This window comes from Nycticebus coucang, chromosome 10 (genome assembly GCF_027406575.1).
Source record: "Nycticebus coucang isolate mNycCou1 chromosome 10, mNycCou1.pri, whole genome shotgun sequence".
Lineage (NCBI taxonomy): Eukaryota > Metazoa > Chordata > Mammalia > Primates > Lorisidae > Nycticebus > Nycticebus coucang.
In genome coordinates this window covers 9173378-9198674 of record NC_069789.1, presented here as the reverse complement: position 1 = coordinate 9198674, position 25297 = coordinate 9173378, and the positions used below count along the sequence as shown (strand labels likewise).

Below are 25297 nucleotides of genomic sequence, written 5' to 3'. Positions count from 1 at the left end.
GACTTTCCTAGATAAGCAAAAACTGAGGGAATTTGTTACCACTAACTTATCTCTACAACAACATAGGAAGTCCTATACCTGGCAGGAAAAGGATAGTATCTAGCATCATGAAAACACATGAAAGTACATATAAAACTCACTGATGTGAGTTGTACAAACGAGAAAAATAAAGCAATCAAAAGTTATCACTACAGAAAACTACCACATTGATAAGGTAAACAAGAAGAAGAAGAAACAAAGAGTGTACAAAACAAACAAAATGAATAACATGATTCGGAATAAACCCACACCTATCAATGAAAACCAGGCATGAAAATGGTTTAAATTCCACAATTAAGAGACAGAGATTTCTATCCACAATTGGATAAAAAACCAAGACCCAACATATGCTGCCTAAAATAAACTCAATCTATTCACCTATAAAGACACACAGACTAAAAGTGAAGATATGGGGCGGGGGGACACCCATTGCAAGCAGAAACCGAAAGTAAGCAGAAGTTACCATATTTATAATAGACAAAATAGTTTATTTTTGACTTAAAATATTTAAGTCAAAAAACAGAGACAAAGAAGGTCATTATATAATGGTAAAGGGATCAATTTAGCGAGATGATGTAACAATTGTAGGCAAATACGTACCCAAATCGGAGAACCCATATATATGCAAAACAAGTATTTTTAGAATTAAAGAGAAAGGTATGCTCTAATAGAGTAATAGTTGGAATTTGAACACTCACTTTTAGCAAATCACTTACACAGAAAATCAACAGAAAATCACTGGACTTAATCATCACTATACACCAAATGGACCCCCAAGAGACATTCACAGAACATTTCATCCAACAGCTACAGAATATATCTCCTTCTCATTGGCACATGGAACATTCTCTAGGATAAAACATACATTAAGTAGCAATAAAAAGACCAAACATATTTTTTTAAAAACCAAAATCTTATAAAGTATAATTTTAGACTAGAATGGGGTAAATTAGAAATCAGTAAGAGGAACTATGGAAACTATACAAATAAACAGAAATTAAACAACCTGTTCAGAACAACCACTGGGTCAAAAAGAAGTTAAAAAGAAAATTAAAAATTTCTTAAAAAAAATAAAAATGGAAGCAAAATAAACCCAAACCTATGCAGTATAACAAAAGCAGTGTTATGAGGGAAGTTTATAGTAAGAAATGCCTACAGCAAGAAAGAAGAAAGATTTCGTGTTAAACAACCTAAAGATGTACCTCAAGGAAATAGAAAAGCAAAAACAAAACAAACCCAAAATTAGAAGGAAATAAATAATAAAGATTATTGCAGAGCTAAACAGAATAGAGACTAAAAATTATAAAGATCAATAAAGTGAAAAGCTGGTTTTTAAAAAGCATAAACAAAATCAATAAACCTCTATCTACACTAACCATATGATAAAAGAGGTAAGTTCCAAATAAAATCAAGATGAAAAAGGAAATATTACAACTGACACCATAGAAATTCAAAGATCACTGGAAACTTATCTATATGACAGTAAAATGTAAAACCTAGCACTAGAAACTATTATCTATATGAGAGTAAATTGAAAAACCTAGAAGAAATGGATAAACATATAGATACATATTAACTACCAAGACTGATCCACAAAGAAATGGAAAATCTGAACAAACCAATAATGAGTAAAGAGATGGAGCTGTAATAAAGCCTCCCATCAAAGAACAGTCTGAGAGCTTCATTGCTAAATTCCAGCTAACGTAAAAAGACTGATACCAGTTCTACTCAACCTATTACAAAAAAAAAGAGAGAGAGAGAGAAAGAAGTATTTCCAAACTTGTACTATGAGGCCAGCATTGACCCTAACATCAAAACCAAAAACACAACAAAAAAACCTATATACCTGTATCACTGCTTAACATACATATAAAGATCCTCAACAAAATACTAATAAACCAAATTCAATAATGCATTAAAAATATCATTCATCATAATCAAGTGGGAATCATCCCAGAGATTCAAGGATCGTTCACTGCATGCAAATCAATAAATGCGATACATCACAAAAATAGAATTTAGGACAAAAACCATATTATCATTGCAACAGATGCTAAAAAGCGATTTTTATAAAATTCCACATCTCTTCAAGATAAAAACTCTCAACAAAATGGGTAAAGAACCTATCTCAAAATATTAAGAGCCATATACGACAAATCCATACTGACCATATTAAGTAGGAAAAAATTGGTAGCCTTCCTTTAATATCTAGAACAAGACAAAAATATCCACACTCACCACTTTCAGTCAACATAAGTACTGGAATTCCTACCCAGAGCAATAGAACAAGAGAAAAAAATAAAGGGCATCAAAATTAGAAAGGGAAAATAAAATTAGCCTTGTTCACAGATAACAAGATCTTATACTTCCCCCAGGCCAATATCTTTCAGGAAGATATTGGCCTGGGGGAAGACTTCATGAAGAAGACTGCCATGGCAATTGCAACAACAACAAAAATAAACAAATGGGACTTCATTAAACTGAAAAGCTTCTGTACAGCTAAGGAGACAATAACCAAAGCAAAGAGACAACCCACACAATGGGAAAGGATATTTGCATATTTTCAATCAGACAAAAGCTTGATAACTAGGATCTATAGAGAACTCAAATTAATCCACATGAAAAAAGCCAACAATCCCTTATATCAATGGGCAAGAGACATGAATAGAACTTTCTCTAAAGACGACAGATGAATGGCTAACAAACACATGAAAAAATGTTCATCATCTCTATATATTAGAGAAATGCAAATCAAAACATCCCTGAGATATCATCTAACCCCAGTGAGAATGGCCCACATCACAAAATCTCAAAACTGCAGATGCTGGCATGGATGTGGAGAGAAGGGAACACTTTTACACTGCTGGTGGGACTGCAAACTAGTACAACCTTTCTGGAAGGAAGTATGGAGAAACCTCAAAGCACTCAAGCTAGACCTCCCATTCGATCCTGCAATCCCATTACTGGGCATCTACCCAGAAGGAAAAAAATCCTTTTATCATAAGGACACTTGCACTAGACTGTTTATTGCAGCTCAATTTACAATCGCCAAAATGTGGAAACAGCCTAAATGCCCACCAACCCAGGAATGGATTAACAAGCTGTGGTATATGTATACCATGGAATACTATTCAGCCATTAAAAAAAATGGAGACTTTACATCCTTCGTATTAACCTGGATGGAAGTGGAAGACATTATTCTTAGTAAAGCATCACAAGAATGGAGAAGCATGAATCCTATGTACTCAATCTTGATATGAGGACAATTAATGACAATTAAGGTTATGGGGGGGGGAAGCAGAAAGAGGGATGGAGGGAGGGGGGTGGGGCCTTGGTGTGTGTCACACTTTATGGGGGCAAGACATGATTGCAAGAGGGACTTTACCTAACAATTGCAATCAGTGTAACTGGCTTATTGTACCCTCAATGAATCCCCAACAATAAAAAAAAAAAAAAAAAAAAAAAGATCTTATACTTAGAAAAACCTAATCTACCAAAAAACTTCTGGATTTTTAAAAATTCAGTAAAGCTTCAGGATACAAAATAAACACACAAATATCAGTAGCATTTGTACACAGTAATAACAAATTAGCTGGAAAAAAAAAATCAAAAAAGCAACCATATTTGCAGTAGCTGTCAAAAAAAAAAAAAGAAAGAAAGAAAACCTAGGAATAAGTTTAACAAAGAATGTTAAAGACCTCTACAATGAAAATTATAAAACGTTGATGAAAGAAACAGAAGAGGACAAAGCCAAGTGGATACACAGCCACGCTCATGGATCAGAAGAATTAATGCTGTTAAAATGATGATATTTCCCAAAGTAGTATACTGATTCAAGGTAACCCCTCTTATTATACTAATTATATTCTTCACCAAAACAGGGAAAAAAAAAAAATCCCCAGTTTATATGGCATCACAGAAGAGCCAGAGTAGCTAAAGAAAAACTGAGCAAAAAGAACCAAGCTAGAAGCATCACGCCACCTGACTTGAAAATATACTACAAAGTTATAGTGGCTAAAATAGCATGGCAGTAGCATAAAAACAGACACACAGACTAATGTAACAGAATAGGGAACTCAGAAATAAGTCCATGCATTTAGTCAACTGATTTTTGATAAAGGCACCAAGAACACAGAGTGGAGAAAGGACAATCTTTTCAATAAATGGTGCTAAGAAAACTAGATATCCCCATGGAGAAGAATAAAACTAGACCCCTATCCATTGCCACATACAAAAAAAAAAAATCAAAATAGATTAACTGAACATAAAACTACTTGAAGAGAACACTGGGGAAACGATTCAGACAACAGTTTAAGCAATGATTTCTTGGTAAGAACTCAACAGCACAGACACCCAAAGCAAAAATTGACAAATGGTATTATATCAATCTAGAAAGCTTCTGCATAACAAAGGGAGAACAACCTACAGAATGAGAGAAAATATTTGCAAAATGTTAAGTGGACAAGAGATTAGTATCTAGTATACAAAAGCAACTTGATACCCCAAACATAAATAATCTGATTAAAAAATGAGCAAAAATCAAAATAGATATTATTCCGAAGAAGGTACACAAACCTACAACAGGTATATTGGGAAAATGCTCAGTATCAGTAATCACCAGGGAAATGAAAATCAAAATAAGATATCATCTCACTATTTAAAATGAGTATTATCAAGAAGTCAGAAAATTTCTTAGAGATTTGATATGCATCAATATCTTGATTACTCGGATTTGATCATTACACATTATATGCTTGCATCAAAATATCATACATACCCCATACATATATACAATTAGCATGTATCAATAAAAACTTTTACAAAAGGGCAGCCAAATTAGAAAAGAGGAAATTAAATTGTCCCACTTTGTAGATGACATCATTTCCATACTAAATGGACTTAGACTAAAGACTTATCCTAAAAACTGTTAGACTTAAAGTAATTTTGTTGCTTTACCCCAGTAACAAACTAACTGAAACAAAAATCAAGAGAGAAATCCCATTTATAATAGTAACAACAACAAAAAAAACCCTAGAAATTAATTTAACCAAGAAAATGAAAAACCTCTACAATAAGAACTACAAGACACTGATGAAAGACGGTGGAGGGGACACAGAAAGATATCCCATGCTCCTGAATCAAGAGAATGATTATGATTAAAATGACCGCACTATCAAAAGAAATCTAAAGATACCACTGGGCGGCACCTGTGGCTCAGTGAGTAGGGCGCCGGTCCCATATGCTGGAGGTGGCGGGTTCAAACCCAGCCCCGGCCAAAAAAAAAAAAAAATAAAGATACCACTGATACTCCTCACAGTAGTAAAAAAAAAAAAAAAAAAAGACCCTAAAATTCATATACAAATATAAAATGCCCCAAGCAACCAAAGCAAGGTTGGAAGCAACACATTACTTGACTTTAAAATATGGCCAAAGTTACAGTAACCAAAACAGCATGGCATTAGTAAAAAAAAAACAGACCTACAGACCAATGGAACAGAACACAAAATCCAGAAATAAATCCACGTATTTACAGCCAACTGATTGTTGACAAAGGCACCGCTAACCTACCATAGGAAGAGGACACCCTCTTTGATAAATCGTGCTGGGAAAGCTGGATATCTCTATGCAGAAAAATGAAACTAGACCTCTATCTCTCACCACATATAGAAAGGAACCAAAATAGATTAAAGATCTAACTGTAAAATTATAAACTATAAAACTACTAGAAGAAAACAGAGAAAACACTTTAGGACATTGGTTGAGGCAAAGACTTTATGGCTCAGACCTCAAAAGCACAGGCAACAAAAATCCAACAAAACAGATAAATGAGATAATATGAAACTAAAAAGCTCAGCATAGCCAAGGAAACAATCCACAGACTGAAGAGACAACCTGTTCGATGGAAGTAAATATTTGCAAACTTCTCATCAATAAGGGATTCAGAATATACAAGATACTCAAACAACTCAATAGCAACAAACAAACACACAAACACACAAACACAAAAAAAAAAAACAGATAAATAAACCACCCTAAAACTCCCCCCACAAAAATCTCTCCAATTAGTAAGTGGACAAAGATATGAACAGACATTTCCCAAATGAATACATATGAAAGGCCAATAAATATATGAAAAAAAATGTTCCATATCACTAATTATCAGAGACATGCCAATCAAAACCAATGAGATACCATCTTCAGTTAAAACAACATATCAAAAAGACAAAAGTAACAACTGCTGGTGAGGATGCAGAAAAAAGGGAATTCTTATGTACTCTTGGTAGAAATGTAAAATGGTATAGCCATTATAGAAAATACGGAGTTTTCTCCAGCTATCCAACTATGGGTATTTATGTAGAGGATAGGAAATTGGTACCTATCAAAGGGATACCCACACCTCCCTGTTCATTGTAGCACTGTTCACAATAGCTGAGCTACACAATCAACCTATATAGCCATCAACAGATAAATGGATAAAGAAAACGTGGGATATATACACAATTGAACACAGTTCAGCCATAAAAAATAATAAAGCCCTGTCATTGATAGGAACATGAATGAACCTGGAGGGCATTATGTTAAAACTGTCAGGCACAGAAAAATAGTGAGAAAGGGTAAGGTACCAAAGGATATGAAGTAGTGGGTCCCATACTCACATATGACAGCTAAAAAAAAAGTGTAGAAGTAGAGCTAGTATTAGACACTGGGTAGGGGTGGATGAGGGGTGGATGAGAAGAGGTGAGTTAATGGATACAGAGTCACAGCTGAACAAGAGGAGTGAATCTGGTGTTCTGCAGCACTGCAGGCTGATTACAGTTAAATGTAATCTATTTTGTATTCTTAAAAAGCTAAAAAAAAAAAAAAAAAGAAAGATTTTGGGCAGCGCCTGTGGCTCAGTGAGTAGGGTGCTGGCCCCATATACTGAGGGTGGTGGGTTCAAGCCCGACCCCCGCCAAACTGCAACAACAACAACAACAAAAAAAAAATAGCTGGGTGGTGTGGCAGGCACCTGGAGTCCCAGCTACTCGGGAGGCTGAGGCAAGAGAATCGCCTAAGCCCAGGAGCTGGAAGTTGCTGTGAGCCGTGATGCCACAGCATTCTACCAAAGGCGACGAAGCGAGACTTTGTCTCTAAAAAAAAAAAAAGAAGAAGAAAGATTTTGAATATTCACAACACAAAGAAATCATAAATGCCTGAGGTTATGATTGTGGTAATTAACTTGATTTGATCATTATATATTATATATATACATGTATTGAAACATCACTCTGTATCCTATAATACCTATAATTATTATGCATCAACTGAAAATAAAAAGAAATAAAGTACAAGGATAAAAAACAGATTGGTGGTTACCAGGAGTTGCGGTTAGAGAGGTAGGATTGACTGTAAAGGGATACAGGGAAATTTTTTGGGGGGTGGGGCGGTGATAGAACCATTCCGTATGTTATTTTTGATGGCAGTTACATGACTGTATGTTCGTTAAAAATCACAGAACTGGTTTACTAAACAAGATAAAATTTTTGTATATGAATTATATAATACCTCAATAAGCCTGTTAAAAGAAAAATTTTAAAGAGATAACCTAGGTACAACTTGGTGTGTTTATTACAAAGCAATAGCTATTATTAACAATAATGTAATTCAACCCTTTACTATATGCTCTAATAATACTGTGGCCTTCAACATTCTTTTAATTACCATGTTTAATGCCTACATTCCCACTAGCCGCTAAGCATCCTTTACCTTTTATTAAATCTCAGCTTGGTGAGTGACAAAAGTGTCACAAAATAAGATATATGCTGCTCAGTGCATTATTTTATTAGCCTGTTTCCCACCATGCACTGAAGGTCATTTACTTTGGTTAATGAAATAAAAGCAGAGTTCTCTGAGAAAAAAAAAAAAAAAAAAAAAAATCACTGAGTGAACCTGGGTGGTGTTCCACTCTGGTGCACACAACATACCTTGTCCTGGGTTTGGCATCGCAAACAGTCACACTCAAAGCAGTATTGGTCCCTCAGCTGCTTACGGCGCTCCTCACTAGTCATCAGCATATCCAGGTAGCAGATGGTGAGCTGCAGAGGCCAGAGAGAGGGAGGATTTCACATGGCTGTTCTGCATATTTGAACTAACATTATTATTGCTAATTATCAGAGTAAAACTTGGATTTACCATACATTAAAAAAATGAGAAAGAAAGTACCATTTAGTGTCTCTACCCAAATAATCATGTGTAGATTTTAATGTATTCCCTTTCAGCCTTTGTTGTTTGTCATGTGGTGAGTCCACATCTATCGTGAATTTATTTTAAAGAATTGGGCCCACTACTTCCTACACTTTTGTACCTTACCCTTTTTCTCACTAAAAAGTAAGATACCAAGAGATGTTACGTGTCTGATGTTACTTAAGTTTGGTAATAAATTCTATAATCATTGGCAATAGGAGGGCGGTGCCTGTGGCTCAAAGGGGTAGGGCGGAGGTGGCAGGTTCAAACCCAGCCCCGGCCAAAAACCGCAAAAAAAAAAAAAAAATCATTGGCAATAGTAGAAGCCAGATTAATCCTGGCAATCAACTGGGTGGCAGATGATGCAAGCAGATCACTCTTAAATTCCAACCAATTCTATAGCTGCCTCATGGAATTTGGAGTTATCCAAATTTGGCATCTTTGAAATTAGGAGAGAAGAGAAAGTTGTCTTACTTGTAGCCAGGTAATATATATAGAATAATTTTCAACTGAGGAGAGTTTACCATCAGAGTGCAATCATTGATGGAGGCTCTTAAATTGATTTTGTTAGACCCTTTCAAACAGAATAGATATTCCCTGTTTTAGATAGTGAAGGTTATAAGGGAAGACATATTTAAAGGATTCTTTGGGTTACTCTATATCCCTAAGAGTCTACTTTATTTATTTTTTATTGAGACTGAGTCTCACTTTGTCACCCTCTGTACAGTGCTGTGACATCACAGCTCACAGCAACCTCAAACTCTTGGGTTTAAGTGATTCTCTTGCCTCAGCCTCCTGAGTAGCTTGGATAATAGGCGCCTGCCACAGTGCCGGGCTATTTTTTGTTGTTGTTTAGCAGGCCTGGGCCAGGTTTGAACCCACCAGACCTGGAGCATGTGGCCGGGACCCTAACCACTGAGGTACGGGTGCCTCCCTCTCCCAAGAATCTACTTTAAATCACATGTCTTTTGTGCTTTTTTTTTTTTTTTTTTAAAGAGACAGGGTCTCGCTTTGTTGCCCAAGCTGGAATGCAGTGGTGTAATCTCAGCTCACTGTAACCTTATCCTGAGCCCCTCCTGCCTCAGTCTCCCAAGTAGCTCTGACTACAGGCCTGCACTATCATGACCAGCTAATTTTAAGAAATGGGGAATCTCCTTATGTTGCCCAGGCTGGTCTTAAACTCCTGGCCTCAAGTGATCCTCCTGCCTCATCACAGCCAGACAGAGCAGCAACAGCTCACTGACTGTTCCCTCAGACTCTCACCAGCCAGGCCTCCTTGCTAGCTCCCGGAATGCTGAATTACAGATGTGAGCCATCATGCCCGGCCTAAGTCACAGGTATCTAGGCAGCATCATGATGTTCACACATTTTGCTCTTAACTGATTTCCTGCATACTGAACATCTAATTCAAGATATGTAAGACAAAACTCTTAATTTTCCCCCCAACTTGTTCCATCTCAGTTGGAGCCTTCCCACTCTTAGCTGATAGTAACTCATCTTCTGTGTTATCCCCAGAGTCTGACACCCCAGAGTCATCCTTGTCTTTACTCTTTCTTTTACACATGCTGCTCAGAACACCACTCCTTGCTATTTTTTTTTTTAAATAACGATAAGTTTTTATTATGTCACCCAGGCTGGAGTGCAGTGGTGTAATCACTGTCCCCTAAATTCCTGGACCCTAGTGTTCATCCTGCCTCAGGCCTCCAAGCAGTTGGGATGACAGGCATGCACCACAATGCCATACTAATTTTTTAATTTATTGTGGAGACAGGGTCTCGCTGTGTTGCCCAGGGTGGTCTCAATCTCCTGGCCTCAAGTGATCCTCCTGCCTCAGCTTCCCAAAGTGTTGGAACTTGGCCTAACATGGAAGGTTTTACAAAAACCCATCACCTTCAAGTCTGGAGAAATAAAGAAACTCCAGCCTAGATGACAGAGCAAGACCCTATCTGAGGAAGGAAGCAGGGAAGGAGTGAGTGAGTGAAGGAGTGAGGGAGGGAAGGAGACGCAAATTCAATGGTTAGAAACTTTTCACGAATACAAGAATAATTTTACGTGACTAAAAACAAAACATCGGGTTTTTACTTTATGTGTTTTAAATTTCATTTTCTAATAATTCATTTCCATTAAATTTTATAAAAATACAGGTTATGAGAGATTAGTGGAACAAAACTGGTGCTTCATCACAGGCAGACAATAGCTCACTGACTCCGTTCCCTGACTCCCGCCGGCCGGGCCTCCTTGCTAGCTCCACACACACTCCTGCCACCTTCAAGGCCTATGCATTGGCTCTTGCCTCTGCCCTTCCCCAGGATCTACTATGACCGTCTCCCTCATTTCTTTAGAGCCTTAGTTAAAACTCACTTTCTCACCAAAGTCTAACCTGGCCATCCTGTTTACAAAAACAACTCAATCCTCATCCCTCCCTGGCACTAATTCCTTCCTCTTTGCTGATCTTTCTTTTTCTGTAAGTATTATCAGCGTGTATCATACTTTATAAATTAATTCTTTATTTGCTCTTAAAAGTGGAAATTACAAGGGTATTGTGGTAGGGGGAGAAGGGAATATTGCAGAACAAGAAGGCAGGATTATCTATTGACAAAAAATCCCTGGAGCAAAAAACTCCATGTGGTTTTGCTTAAAAGAAAGCACCTCATGTCTACAAAGCATGATCTTACTTGCTTAAAATCCTGCAGGCCATCCTCTTTGACAGAAAACAGACCTTTGGGAAGGCCTCATTAAAGCTACAAGGTAGGGGTGGGGTGGGAGGAGGCATGGCCTGGCCAGCCAGGTCTGTCAAATCCACCATGGCCATCTCCATACACAGAAATAGGAATACCTGCCCTTTAAAAATGTAGACAATGGTGTTATTGAATACCTACTCAGTGTGAGGCACCTGGCGAGCCATCATGGAACAGGGCAAATCAAAAAAAGTCTTAGATTCAGGTAATGCTGGGATTTGTGCCCAGATTTCTGGATTCAAGCCTGGTGCTCTTTTTGACAATAACACATCTGCTTCTACCACCTCTGGGGATGCTGTAGGAGAGGGCAGCTTCCTAAGAAGCTGCGGCAGCACCATCAAGCACTGCCCGTGCTTGACAATGTTCTGTGGCAACTGGACTCCTTCAGCTGAGACAACAGCAGCACCTTTTTAATTCCCGGAATGTTTCTTTTGCTACATGATCCAAAGCCAGAACTTCCTCTGAGGTGCAAAAGACATCATATCAAGAAAGGACACTAAGTTCCAAATTCCAAACAAGCAACTTTGAAGCACACCTTTGAAATAGATTAGTTACATCAGACGCAGAATATATATTCATCTTACAGCATCAGGCTTACCAGATTCCCAGTTTCCTTATATGAGGTGGGGTGGTAAAATGAGCTGATCTCTTGTGTTCCCTCTTGGGTTAACTCCAGGACTGTAACTCTCAACCAAGCCCAATAGCTCTCAATCATTAGCCCCTGCTGTCAGATCAGGTCAAAGGGCAGTAGTTACTAGGTGGTGATGTGTGCCCAGTATAAAGCCACTCAAAAGCCTGCCACATCAAGGAAATGTGCTTGACTTTATTACAAGGGCCCAAAACTCACAAGAGATCATGCCAGACAGGGAATGGGCAACAGGAGACCAGTTATTTCATTGAACCCCCATAAAGAGCCTCTTAAAGCCTCCCTTGGTATCCTGTAACTGCCTGGAACCATTACCTGGACTTTGCAATGGCTTTTTACCTGGACTCCCTGCAGTCTTCAGTACACCTTTCATCTTCTAAACTGCTTTGACAGGCATCTTCCTAAAACTTCCATCTGATCATGTCGTTTTTCTACCTAAAGACTTTTGAACAGTTTCTCATTGCCTGTGAGACATAAGCCTTTTCCCAACTGCTTTCCTACCTGTATTTCTAGTCTCAAGGTTTCCCTAACCCTCAATCTGTCTCAATTCTGTGTATGGCCACACCTCTGGAACACTGCACACCGACCAGCAAGTGTCGGGGCATTGCTGCCTAAGCTGGCCAGGGCCCTATCTTCCTCAGTCAATTGAGGGGTCTCTCATCCTCCCAGCTTGGCTCACATATTTCTCTTCCAGTGAGGACTGCTGTGTTCCCTCAGATAGTGACCCATTTTTCCCTTTGTATCTCTTTCATACCACTAAAGTTTGCAAAATACACTGTATTAAAGTTTAAGGGCTAAATAGCAAAACTATTTTTTAATTCATATTTATGGAAAAAAAAACATAACCAGATTACTAACTGTTGATGACAGCTAAGACCATTTTATCCACCTAAGATAAAAACCTTTATTAAAGACTCATTGACTCACCCGCTGTAATGGAGTGTCTGCTCATTAAATGTAGGGCTCATTTAGCGGGAATATATATATATGAAACTTGGCCATTGATCAGTTGATGCTTCAATGGCACAGAACAGAATTGCATTAAAATATTAATGCCACTGACCACTGCTTTTCCATTTTAGTTCACTCGTACAGAAAATACAGTAAATTACTTCCAACTTAGAGTATTATGAAAGAAATTTCCTGTATCTTGACTATGTTGCTTACATTAAAGGCAAAATGAACCCCTTTTCCATGAAACTATGTTTTCATTATCTGAAACTGAGTGGATAAGATGAAATTAAAATTAGAGCTTGTTTTTATTTCTGGAATTACATTGTCACAGTCGCAAATTTTTCTACTAAAACTAGCTCTGAACTGAAGAGAGACTTTGAAAACTCTCCCTGCATTTTAAAGTCAAACCTGATGTCAGCCCTGTATCTCATCTTTGTCTCAAATCCTGCTAATTTTAGCTTCTAAATATTATGTTCTTCAGATTCCCATATCACACCACCACCTGACCTTCCCCTGACTCCAGGCTTCCATTGTCACCTCCGCCTGGATTACTACATCACCCCAAGCTCACCTACACAGACAACAATCTGGTTATGCCCTTCTTTCCACGGGTGGGGAACTTGTGGCCTCAGGTTATGTAGCCTTCTAGATCCTTAAGCATGGCCTTTTGACTGAATCCAAATTCTACAGAACAAATCTTTTATTCAAAGGGGTGCAACAGAGAACCATGAAGCTTTTCTTCCTTTTGTGGTGCTTAACAAAGAACAAACTTGAAATTAGAAGGATGCAGTTTCCCTACCGTTGGTGGGTCCCTTATCCTTTCTACAAATACTGAGCGCCTCCTATATCACAGTGTTAGGGAAGTTTCAGATAAACTGAGTTTTGGAATAAGGCCAGAAGGGGGTTGTCTTTTTGGTCCTTACATTTTCCCTTATCAGCTGGTCACATCTAAACTCTTCAGTCTACTGATGAGAGCTGCTGCTTGCTCAATGAACTCAACACTCTGTTCCCGGCTTCTGTGTCTGTAACTAGCATGCCTTCCCCTGTCTCACTCAACCCCAACTCTCTGGATCCTTTGAGAGTCTATGAGTCACCTCTCTGGAAGCCTTTTTAACAGCTCCCCAACCACTGCTTCTTCCTAACCACTTGGGTGCCCTGGCTCTGAATTTCTATAAATCCCTGTGCACATTATACCACTGTGCTCCTCATATTCTGTAACTGTTTTCTGCTCTGTTACAGATTCTGCAACTATACCCTGAACTCCTGAAGGCTGGGCTGGGTCTTATTAATCTCTGTACTCCTCAAAAAATCTCTAGAACGGCTACCCCAGTTCCTGATACCCAGTAAGCATGCCATGAATATATTAAATGGCTCAGCAAACAAAGATGACTGAGAGATGAAATGGACTATCCTCATCCCCAGGCACATCAGATTAAAGCTGACATTAGGGATACCGATACATTCAAAATTTATGTAAATTGTATTTCTCCCAATTCATATGGCTTCACAGAAAGCTGGCAGCAAAGGGTGCTTTTTCTAACAGCTACAAATTCTTTTAACCAGGGGTTCTTGGGAGGATGGTGTGGACTATCCAGCCTTCTTCCCTGATCCACGTTTTATAAGACTATCAGACCATCAAATGTATTTCATAGCTTCACATAACTCTGAAAGGGCAGCCATCAGCAATCCAGTCAAGTGAGCCATGACTGAAATGATGTTACAAACATTTCTCTGTGGGAGGTGGCTGGATGAGGAGACAAAAAAACCCAAATAAAAAAAAAATAAATAAAAAGTCCCCATAACTCAGCATTATGATGCAAATCCTTACACAGCTAAGTGGTATTATAAATGGTGCTATTATGAAGGGAAATGATCCCAAAGTGACCAAAGGATGCATTTATATGGAAAGGAACAAAGAGTAAGAAATTTCCATGGCAACTCCTACTGTGGAACCTTGTGCAATTTCCCAGCTCTCGCTTTGTAAGGTTTCAAATGCACCCATCTCTAACTGAAAATGGGCCGGCTTTCATGTTCTTTCTTTCTAGGGACCATGGGACTCCTCCGAGGGTTCCTGGAAGTTTAAACATCGCTTTAAGAGTCTACTCCACTTCCTTCACCTTCAACAAGTCTCAGGCATTTACTCAACGAGTACAGACAGAGGAGCTTCTGCTACAGGCCCTGTCCATCTCCCTCACAGAGCCCACTGCTGGTGCTTACAGTCCAAACGGCCTGCATTGAAACTGTGGCTGCCCTCATGAGCAGTAAACCCAGAGGCAAAGGTGATGCATGAAACCACCAAAACGCCTAAACTTTTCCCTGCATCAATTTAGATAAAGCTACCATGTACACAACAAATAGTAATTACCCACTTTTCAGGCAATTAATGCCTCAAAACGTCTTTTCTCTTGGTGCTTCCTCTTCTCAACCTCTGCTCCAAGGGGTCAGTTTCAAATGTACAGGATGTATTTTAGTTGTTAGGGGTGGCTCTGAGCATTAACAAGCAGGAACTAGGGACGCAAGTCTTCTCCCATAATCCAAGAGTTCCATGCGAAAAACCCTTCCATCCAGAATGCCAATAGTGTCCCCGCTGAGAAACACTGCTGGTCTTTATGGTATGCTGAAATTAGCAGTCACTTATTGAGGAGTTATTGAATGCCTCCCAGGTACAAAGCAGAGTGCTAGGAGATACAGAAGTAAGATGTAACTGCCTGTCCTCATGAAGCTCATAACTGAATATAGATGTCACCATATGGGACAGAGTAAGTGCCAAAGATAAAATAACCACCACTATAAGGGAGATATCAGAGGGAAAGATCCTTTACCGTGGGAGATGAGAATAAGCTTTATAGAAGGGATGGTGTCTGAAAGGGTGTCAAAGTTCATTTTCTGTCATAAGACAGTACAACAGACTGGGTAATTTACAAAGACAAGAAATTTATTTCTCATAGTTACAAAGGTCTATAGTTACAAATGTCTAGGAAGCATGACACCTGACTTCCTAGGTGCCCTGGTGGGGACCTTCTTGCTGCCTCATCACGTGGCAGAGGGCATCACACGGTGAGAGGCCAATGGTGTGCCAGCTCAGGTCTCTCTTCTCTTCTTATAAAGCCATCAGTCCCATCATAGGGGCCTCACTCTGATGACCTCACCTAATCATAATTACCACCCAAAGACCACAACTGTAAATAACACCAACATAAGAATTTAGGGGATCGGTAAGCTCTCACCTAATGGGCACAATGTAAGGGTATATAGCACAGCCGCCGGGTGAAGGGCTCAACTACAACTTGAAATTTACCTAACAAATACAAACAATGTAACCTAATCATTTGAATCCTCATATTAATCTGAAAAAAAGAAATGATAAATGTTTGAGATGATGGGTATGCTAATTAGCCTGATAGGATCCCTATACATTATATGTATTGAAACATCACTATTACCCCATAATTATGTACAATTATCATATGGCAATTAAAATATTTACTATTGAAAAAAACATTTAGTGATTAAGTTTCCAACACATGATATTTGGGGGACATATTCAAAACATACCAAAAGACCTTAAAAAGGCATAAAATATTAAGACAGGCAGAAACAGTGGGCAGAGAGAGGGACAACGAATCAGAGGGAAAGTCTTTCATTAAGACCTATATAACGGGGCGGCGCCTGTGGCTCAGTCCGTAAGGCGCCGGCCCCATATACCGAGGGTGGCAGGTTCAAATCCGGCCCCAGCCAAACTGCAAACCAAAAAATAGCTGGGCGTTGTGGCGGGCGCCTGTAGTCCCAGCTACTTGGGAGGCTGAGGCAAGAGAATGGCTTAAGCCCAGGAGTTGGAGGTTGCTGCGAGCTGTGTGAGGCCATGGCCCTCTACCGAGGGCCATAAAGTGAGACTCTGTCTCTACAAAAAAAAAACAAAAACACCTATATAACGGAATGGAGGAATTTTTATTTTCTTAACAAGCTGGTACAAGATGGACTGATGGGAACAATCCTCTTTCTGTTACGAAGATGCCTTGGTAAATACCAGAGGGAAATATGAGTATGAAGAGCCTGACATTGAGCAGAAATGTTTTGTATAAGAGAAAAGATTTGCTTGTTTTGCTCCAGATATGGAAAGCGGAAAGACATTCAACAGTGAAACAGGCACCAAAAAACTAAATGTTTTCTCAACTAAATAAAATCCTTGTCATCATCAACAACTAATATTACTAAAAATAAATAGTGGTTCTCTTTCTTATCTGCCTTGAGGTCATATGTGGCCCAGGGAGGGGGGAAGCCTAAATTTTCTGTTGTTAATTTAATACCCCAGTGTGTGCATACACTGGTCCTAAAACTGCAAATTCAGAAAGTAGCTGTGTAAGAAGTGGCTAATTCAGTTGAAAATCAGTTTGAAGGGCATCCTGTCAAAGCAAAATCCCTGTCTACATAAAATATACCTCTGGGTTTAGGTTTTACTGGCTAAGTGCTGCATAAATGCAGTAAGATCTTATGAGTGTTTCCTTGCAATAAATACACACCTTACCAAATTGGAAGGTAGAAGAAAACTGTTCTAGAAAGCACAAGTACCTGTAACGCAGAACTTAACACAACCAGTAACTATGCAAACCCATGCCGGCTTAAGTTCAGCTGTGTTGCAGACCTCAGGCTTCTCTTCAGGTTCCCCATCAAAACATGCTGGGTAAGCTTTCTGTAAAACGGGAAGGGTCAAGGCCAATTTGCTGGAGGTCACACTCCCTGACCTCTATATTTTCTCTTGTATCTTTGCTTAAATAATCACCCAGTAATGTTGAGGAGTTTATAAAGGCTCAAAGATAACCTTAAGGAGTAAAACTATTTGCTTTACTAATATAAAGAATAAAAGTGTATTTACCATCAAAATACAATTGGTGGCCCTGGGGATTCCATTCTCTGCCCATGGAAGGCTGACCACTTGCAGGGAAAGGAAAGGCTCCTGAGCTGTCACCAGATTTAATAACTTCCATGCATGTGAGTAAAACACCCCCACTGTCACTTGCAGAAACCCCTCTCACATACATACAAGAAACCATCAGCATCCAGAAATAGGATGGTTCCTCCAAAATCAGTGCACTTATAATCTGGGAGCAGTAGCGATTGGTTGCTGGGGTGAGGTGACTGCACTATGCATCTTCTCACAGGCAGAGAGACAATGGAAAGCTTTCCCCTCAGGCGCAGCTGCTTAGAGAGATGGGCTGTGCTGAGAGGATCTTTGCTGGGAAAGGAGGCCAAGGAGGGGCAGTGTGAGTTTCCTTACCTCCTCTCCTGCCTCGATGCCGCGGACTGCACGCAATAAGAGGTGGGGGCCATTAAACACAATCGAACAGTTGGGGTCACAGCTGTGATTGAGCAAAGACATACTGGAGAGAAGAACACAAGGAGACCATTAAAGGCTCATCAGATGAAATTCAAACAGCTAAATTTAATAAATGTAATGGGCAAAAGACACCTTAGGTTGGGGGGCAGCCGCAAGTAAGGCTGACAGGCCACCAGGAAATCAGTACTCAGGGTGGATTCACAGAAACGTCACTTCCTACGAAGTGCAGTTCTCCCCGAGATGGAGGCTAGTTGGGGAATTTGTTAATAAAACATTTTCTGAGTCCTTTTTTGGGGTAGGGATAGGGAGGTAGTTAATTCATTACATGCCAGCCAATAAGGCAACCCAACATGAAGATGGGGTGGGGGGAACTGACCTTCAAGGAAATAATCTCTGAGATAATGGGATGCAGCAACCAAAACACCACTGCCCTTTCCCACACAGGACCTCATTTGCTGAGCTCCTCTGCAAGAACTGCCACTTCTGCTGGAGCATCCTTGCAAAGGATAATTAGAAATACCTCCTCTTCAACACAGAGCTGAGGTTATCTTGCTAACTAGATCCTGATGCCCCTGTGTCACAGTCCAGTCCTTTTATTACCTTGGAGGTATATTTCTTAACATCTGGGAAATGGAGTAGTTTGAAGCTACTACCATAAATTGATGATAAATTAAACATGTCTATGTAGAAAGCACTTTCTTGTATTTGCACTTGCTTACTAAATGTAATCATCACAAGAATCTTAGGAAGATCAAGTGAAGAGACTGAAATTAAATTACATGCCCCAGGACACACAACTAGTAAGTGGTCACTGCCTGAAAACCAGGTGGTCTCCACTCAGAGCCCAGGCTCTGAACCACGCTGTGCTGCTGCTCTTTGAGAAGCATGCCCAGTAGACCTCATCTACAGGGAATGACACTTAAGAAAAAATGCCAAATTCTCAGATTCACAATAAATTATAAGAAAGTCTAAATTTGTATTTGGATCTTTATAGCCTACAAACAAAATGAAATCAGGAGTGACCGTAGTCTTGTGGAAGGACAGTCTAGTGGCTCAGTGGTAAGGGCTTCCTCAGTGATAGCTGGGGAGAGAGCACTTCAGAGGGCCAAACACTCAAAGTTTGCCTCCTTCTTCTAGGGCAGTGGTTCTCAACCTTCCTAATGCCACAGCCCTTTAATACAGTTCCTGTGGGTTGTTACCCGGAGGTTGAGAACCGCTGCTTTAAGGATAAAGCTCAGGGTGTGCTAAGTCAAAGACAAAAGGAAACCAACAGGTAGAGTACAGCAAATCTAGAGAGATAATGACCTGCTAAGTTCAAGAGGCTGGGGAATGAGATCAGCCAAGGGCTGGATGAATAACCACATCTCAGCCTGACGGTTAACTGGCACCCACGATCTCAACCTTTTACGGCAAAGTCCGCCTGAGAACAAGAATTTAGGTCTGAGGTCTGCCTCTTCCTTAATACCGCAGCATATAATGTAAGGTTATAAAACTGTTTTCCTTAAACTCAAAATTTTCCATTTTCTTGTAATTGATCACTAAGTTTCCAGCTTGGCTCTTGAACCAACTGTTGCACTTGCCTTTCTAACTACTTCCAAAAGGCAGAGATTTTGGGTAGGAATTAAAGCTATGTCTTCCAGTGAATGAAACACGATCTACCATACCTGGGATACAGGCCAACACCAACCTCCTGCATCTCCGCATTACAGATGGTGAAAGAATTGCAGATCACCTGTAGAAACAAGGGAGAGACGATCAGTATCACCAGAATCCCTTAGGAAACTTGGTAGGTGAAAGAATAAAAAATTTCAAAATAAAACATAAGAGCCTTTTAGTAGTTGCTTTGGAAAGATCCAAGCCAAACCTGAATGCTCTCTGATTTGCAAAAGAACTTCTGTGGAACATACTTCCCCTTAAGAACTTCAGGTGTGTAAGTGCAAAAAAGCCAGCATCCCAGGGAGAAAAACAAAACACAACTTAACCCACCAGGCTTAAGCCAGCATAGGAGCTATTAAGTTCAATCTAATCGCTCCCTGTCCCCAAAGTTAGTTACATGAAATGTTCAAAATTTAGAATACAAATAATATTTATTAAAAACTAGAAACTATGGGGCCATATCTATGGTGCATCTTAGAATGGGTACAGGCGATTGCACTAATGTACACAGCTATGATTTAACAATAAAAAAAAAAAAAAACCCAGAAACTAAAGGGGACGGGAGAGGGAGGGGAGGGGGAGGAGATGGCTGGAGGGAGGATAATTGGTGGGACCACACCTACGGTGCATCATACAAGGGTACATGTGAAATTTACTAGGTGTAGAATACAAATGTCTTAACACAATAATTAAGAAAATGCCGGGAAGGCTATGTTAACCAGTTTGATGAAAACAGTTCAAATTGTATATAAAACCACCACATTGAACCCCATGATTGCATTAATGTACACAGCTATAATTAAAAAAAAAAAAAAGACATTTATACTCTGTACTAACACAATAGCTAAGTAAATAAAGTAAGGGATATATTAACTAGTACAATGTAAGCATTCTGAATTGTATATGAAATCAGCACATTGTACCCCATACATGCATTTATGTATACACGATCTACCTCTTTATGATTTAATAAAAAAAAATAAAAATGAACTAGAAATCTTCCATATCATGATTTTTCACTCAAATGGTCTACAGTTTTCCAGTGTCCTTGTTTATCTGTTAAGTAATAGCAGCCTGTTTTTTATTACAAAGACTGAAGTATACCCTGAGTGAGTTTGTGATCCACGTCGATGACAGACCACAAGGTGCACAGGAAGTCATTCAGGCATGCCGTGGCATTTACGAGGCACATGGAGCCCATCACTGGTTTATGGCACAGTCCTATACCCCATGGGGAGTTATGGCAAAAGAAGTTTTAAAAAGCAACCACTGTGCTCACTCAAGGAACTTAAAACCTCATTTTGGAATAAGTTTAATGTATGAGAGACCACACAGAACCATGGAAAGAGCACTGGACTTGGAACCAGAAGATGTAGGTCCTAGCCACACGTCACTGTCTCAGATGGATTTGGGGGAAAGAGCAATGAAGAAAAAAAGATACCCAAAGTCTCTGCCTTCATGAAGCTCAAGACCTAGTTGGAGAAACAGATTTTTTAAAACCTCAATGGTTAAAAAAACATGAAACGTACGTAAGTACCAAGGAGAGAAACAAGGTGAAATAAAGGGACCAAGGGAAAAGCAGCCAGGAAAGCTCTTTAGGATACATTGACACTGATGCAATGACTGAAAATAACCATGGAAATGGGCGCCGAAGGTATACACAGGTGCCGAAGGTTCACGGCAGGAGAAAAAGCAAGTCAAAGGCCCTCAAGGGGGAAGATTCTTGGTTACAGAGGAATAGCAAGCAGGCTGGTGTGGCCAAAGCAGAATAGGTAAGAAGAGCAGTAAGCTATGAGATCGGAGGGCAGCAGGAGGGCCTTACAGCCACGCTTGGATTGTATTCTGAATGAGACAGGAGGCCACTGGATTCTGAGCCAAGCAGTGAATGGATCTGACTTCTATTTTTTTTTTTTTTTTGTAGAGACAGAGTCTCACTGTACCGCCCTCAGGTAGAGTGCCGTGGCGTCACACGGCTCACAGCAACCTCTAACTCTTGGGCTTACGCGATTCTCTTGCCTCAGCCTCCCGAGCAGCTGGGACTACAGGTGCCCGCCACAACACCCGGCTATTTTTCTGTTGCAGTTTGGCCAGGGCTGGGTCCGAACCCGCCACCCTCGGCATGTGGGGCCGGCGCCCTACTCACTGAGCCACAGGCGCCGCCCCTCTGACTTCTATTTTAAAGGGATTTCTCTGTCTGTTGTATAGAGAATGGGCTACCCAAAGGCAAGAATGGAAGTAGAGAAAACAGGAGATCACTTGCTAAGGTGAGAGATGATGGTGACTCACATGTTGGTGGGAGCAGAAGGGAGAACTGGGTAGTAAGTCAACAGGTCCTACTGAAGGACTGCTTATGGGGAAGGGAAAGAACCAAGGAAGATGCTCAAGTTTGGCCTGAACAAGTGGAAGATTGTAGTTGCCATTTATTAAGACGAGGAAGAATGTAAAACAGGTCTGGTTGCACGGAGCTGGGAGAAAGTCCAACAGTCCGTTTTAGTCCTGTGAAACTTGAAAAGGCCTATCAGACATTCAACCCAAGACTAAAAATGAGCAATTGGAGTTCAGGGGAACACTTATGGTTGGAGATAAAAATTTTTGATAAAACATAACAAAGCTCAAAAAAAAAAAAAAAAGGTAGAAGAGACCACTACAGATTTGAGATGAACCAGTGATTACAAATGGATGCTGACTTATGATAACTCGGAAAGTTTATATAAAGGAAGAAATAGTGACCCAAAATTTATCTAAAGGAGGTTTATACGGAATAGCACAATGTATAAGAAAGAATTCAGTCCTCTAAGACTCTTCCGCTGCTCTAAATGGCTCTTACATGAAAGCTAACGCTACCCACCATGATTTAGCAATTTTTCTTCTAACAGTGATAGAACTGGCTGTTTCAAATCAAGAAATAAATTGCTGTACCTATTCATATTTTAAACAAATACTAGTTAAGTTGCTTTAAGTATCTATTTTGCATTAAGTGGCAACAGTGTACTTTCTCTACATATTTATGTATAAAATGAATGGTAAAAATACAGGACAAAAAAATTCTGCGTTTTCATCTTAAACTTTAAATATTTTAAAATGCATATGAATTCTGGGGAAGGGTTATCAATTTTAACACATATGTATATTTTAAAGTATAATCAGAACTTTGGTTGATGTAATCCACCAACAAAAAACCCAGCTGAGCAGATCTAATTGGCTAACTTTTGGATCAAACTAGTTTTTCCTTAACTATGAAGCAAATTAAATGTTTTTCCAAAATAAGGTTTATTCTGATAGAATTTTTAAGAAGGAAGAGCTAAAAAGGGGAAATGTCAACTTGGCTGTCTCTTCCTCTGGGAAATGTTTCCTGATCCCTAAACTCAGGTGATTTCTCTCTTTAGCAGCATTTATCACCTTGGGTTATTGTTTACCCATTTATTTGCCATCACACACAAGCAGACTGTCTAATACTCAAAGGGCCAAGATAAATGTTTCATTTACCTCTGTATTCCTGTGCCTAACACAACGCCTGGCACACAGCAGACACCAGTAAATATATTTTTAATAAGTGGACGACTACATCGATGTAGTCCTCAGCCTCCCCAGCAAGTCATTCCCCAGAAAAGGACTGGGGAACAAACAAATCACAGGTCCCGTGTGGATATGGAGGCGAAGAGACGGAAGCAGTCTGTGCCAGGTAAGGAGTAGGAAGAGTTGGTTTTCCATCTCTCTTGTCCTGAGGCCCCATCTTTATATATCCCTGCTCATATCTCATTGCCCATTCTTTTTCTCTAGTCTCAATCAATTTTTGGTTCATCTTCTGTTCTACTAGATCAGTGGATGGGATGACAGTTTCATGCATCAGAAGAGCTCATGATTCTCTGCTTAATATCAGGGGCCTGACTGGGCACAAAATAAATACTTGCTGAATGAATGAACGATAGTCCTTGTGTTTCTCTCTTTTACACTTTTCTTACATCTTTTACATTTATTGTTTACTCTCCTTTCTTTTCCTGTCCCTCTTTTCACTCTTATCATCCATCCTCCTGTTCCTCTCTCAATTGTGCTCACTTCACAACATAAGGAGGACTTCCATTTAACAAGTTCTAGACAAAGTATTGTCTAGAACTCATCTGTATTATTCTGTATTATCTGTATTATTATTATTATACAGATAATCTGTATTATTCTGATGTCTTCCCCAGCTAGTGAATAGAAAGTTTAGTTTTTTACCTGCTCTCACTCAGATTAAAAATATCAGTTCCATTCGGCACTGTATCAATGAGGAAGCACTTTGAAGGAAATATTTTTGACATATGCAACTGCTAGCAATAGTGGATATGAGGAAGCTCTTAGGATTTTTTCTTTTTTAAATGAAAGAATAGGTAGATACTAAGTCCACGTACACTCAAGTGATAATTTGAAAGAAATTTGTCTCTTCTTTTATTCTTTTAAAAAAATTTTTTTAGAAATTTCTCTTTATACCAAGAAGCAAAAGAATGAAAAATAAAGTCCAGAAATAAATGAATGGATTATTTCACATTAAGATACATTTACAGAACCATATTAATGGGATTATTCAATAAAAATAAAAACAATTAGGTTAAAGAACTCTTTCTAAAAATTAAGCTTTTTACTTTAAAGTTTTACTTTAAAAATATTTCCCTTTGGCTTGCTGCCTGTAGCTCAGTGGTTAGGGTGCTGGCCACACACATCAGGACTGGTGGGTTTGAACCCAGCCCAGGCCTGCTAAACAACAATGACAACTGCAACAACAACAAAAAAACAAACTAGTCAGGCATTGTGGTGGGCGCGTATAGTCCTAGCTGCTTGGGAGGCTGAGGCAAGAGAATTACTTAAGCCTAAGAGTCTGAGGTTGCTGTGAGCTGAGATGCCACAGCACTCTACCAAGGGTGACATAGTGAGACTGTCTCAAAATAATAATCATAATTTCCCTTGACTTGAAATTAAAAATATATATCTGAATTTTCTTATCAAATGTAAACTTATGTTTACTTTTCATAATTTTCTCTTTAAAGTAACTGGAACACTTCATAATACAACACTGTAGACTTTCCAGATGATAAAAATCTAGTGAAGTAGTACAAGTGTTCACTGGTCCTCTATATTGTGTAAAAACAACCACGGTGAAGTTAAAAATATTTTTGAACCAAATTCTTATGTCACTTGTTCTCAGTTCTAGATCCAGAATCTGACATTTGTGTTCTGAGGTTAAAAAATCCTCTGTAGAGGGCTGGTCTCGGTGGCTCATGCCTGTAATTCTGGGAGGTTGAGGCTGGTGATCACCTGGGCTCAGGAGTCTGAAACCAGATGAACGAGAGTGAGACCCCATCTCTACTAAACACAGAAAAATGAGCCAGGCATTGTGGTGGGCTCCTGCAGTCCCGGCTATTGGGGAGGTTGAGACAAGAGGATCATTTGAGCTCAAGAGTTTCATCTGAGCCCAAGAGTTTGAGGTTGCTATGAGCTGTGACACCATGACACTATACCCTGGGGCAACAGAGTAAGAGTCTGTCCCCACTAAAAAAAGAAAAATTCTCTGTAAACTAGACTCAAAGAGTAAGCAATAGCCAAAGACAAAGTGAGTATCTCAGAAACATATATACTCATTTTATATAGCTCATGTTCAAGTTTCAATTTTTTCCTCTAATTTTCAGCACTAGAATTTTTTTTAATTATAGCAGCAAAAATATCGACGTA

At 39.4% G+C, this 25297-nt stretch overlaps 1 protein-coding gene across 2 annotated transcripts in view; it reads right to left on the bottom strand.

The window, feature by feature from the left end:
- Window positions 1-25297, bottom strand: part of SMYD3 (SET and MYND domain containing 3) — a 607450-nt gene that overhangs the window by 142336 nt on the left and 439817 nt on the right. For both annotated transcript variants that reach the window (XM_053605887.1, XM_053605888.1), the window contains exons 6-8: window positions 19600-19667; window positions 17876-17978; window positions 8004-8114 (exon numbers count right to left, since the gene is read on the bottom strand). In XM_053605887.1, the coding sequence (XP_053461862.1) occupies window positions 8004-8114; window positions 17876-17978; window positions 19600-19667 (282 nt within the window). The remainder of the gene's footprint in view (window positions 1-8003; window positions 8115-17875; window positions 17979-19599; window positions 19668-25297) is intronic.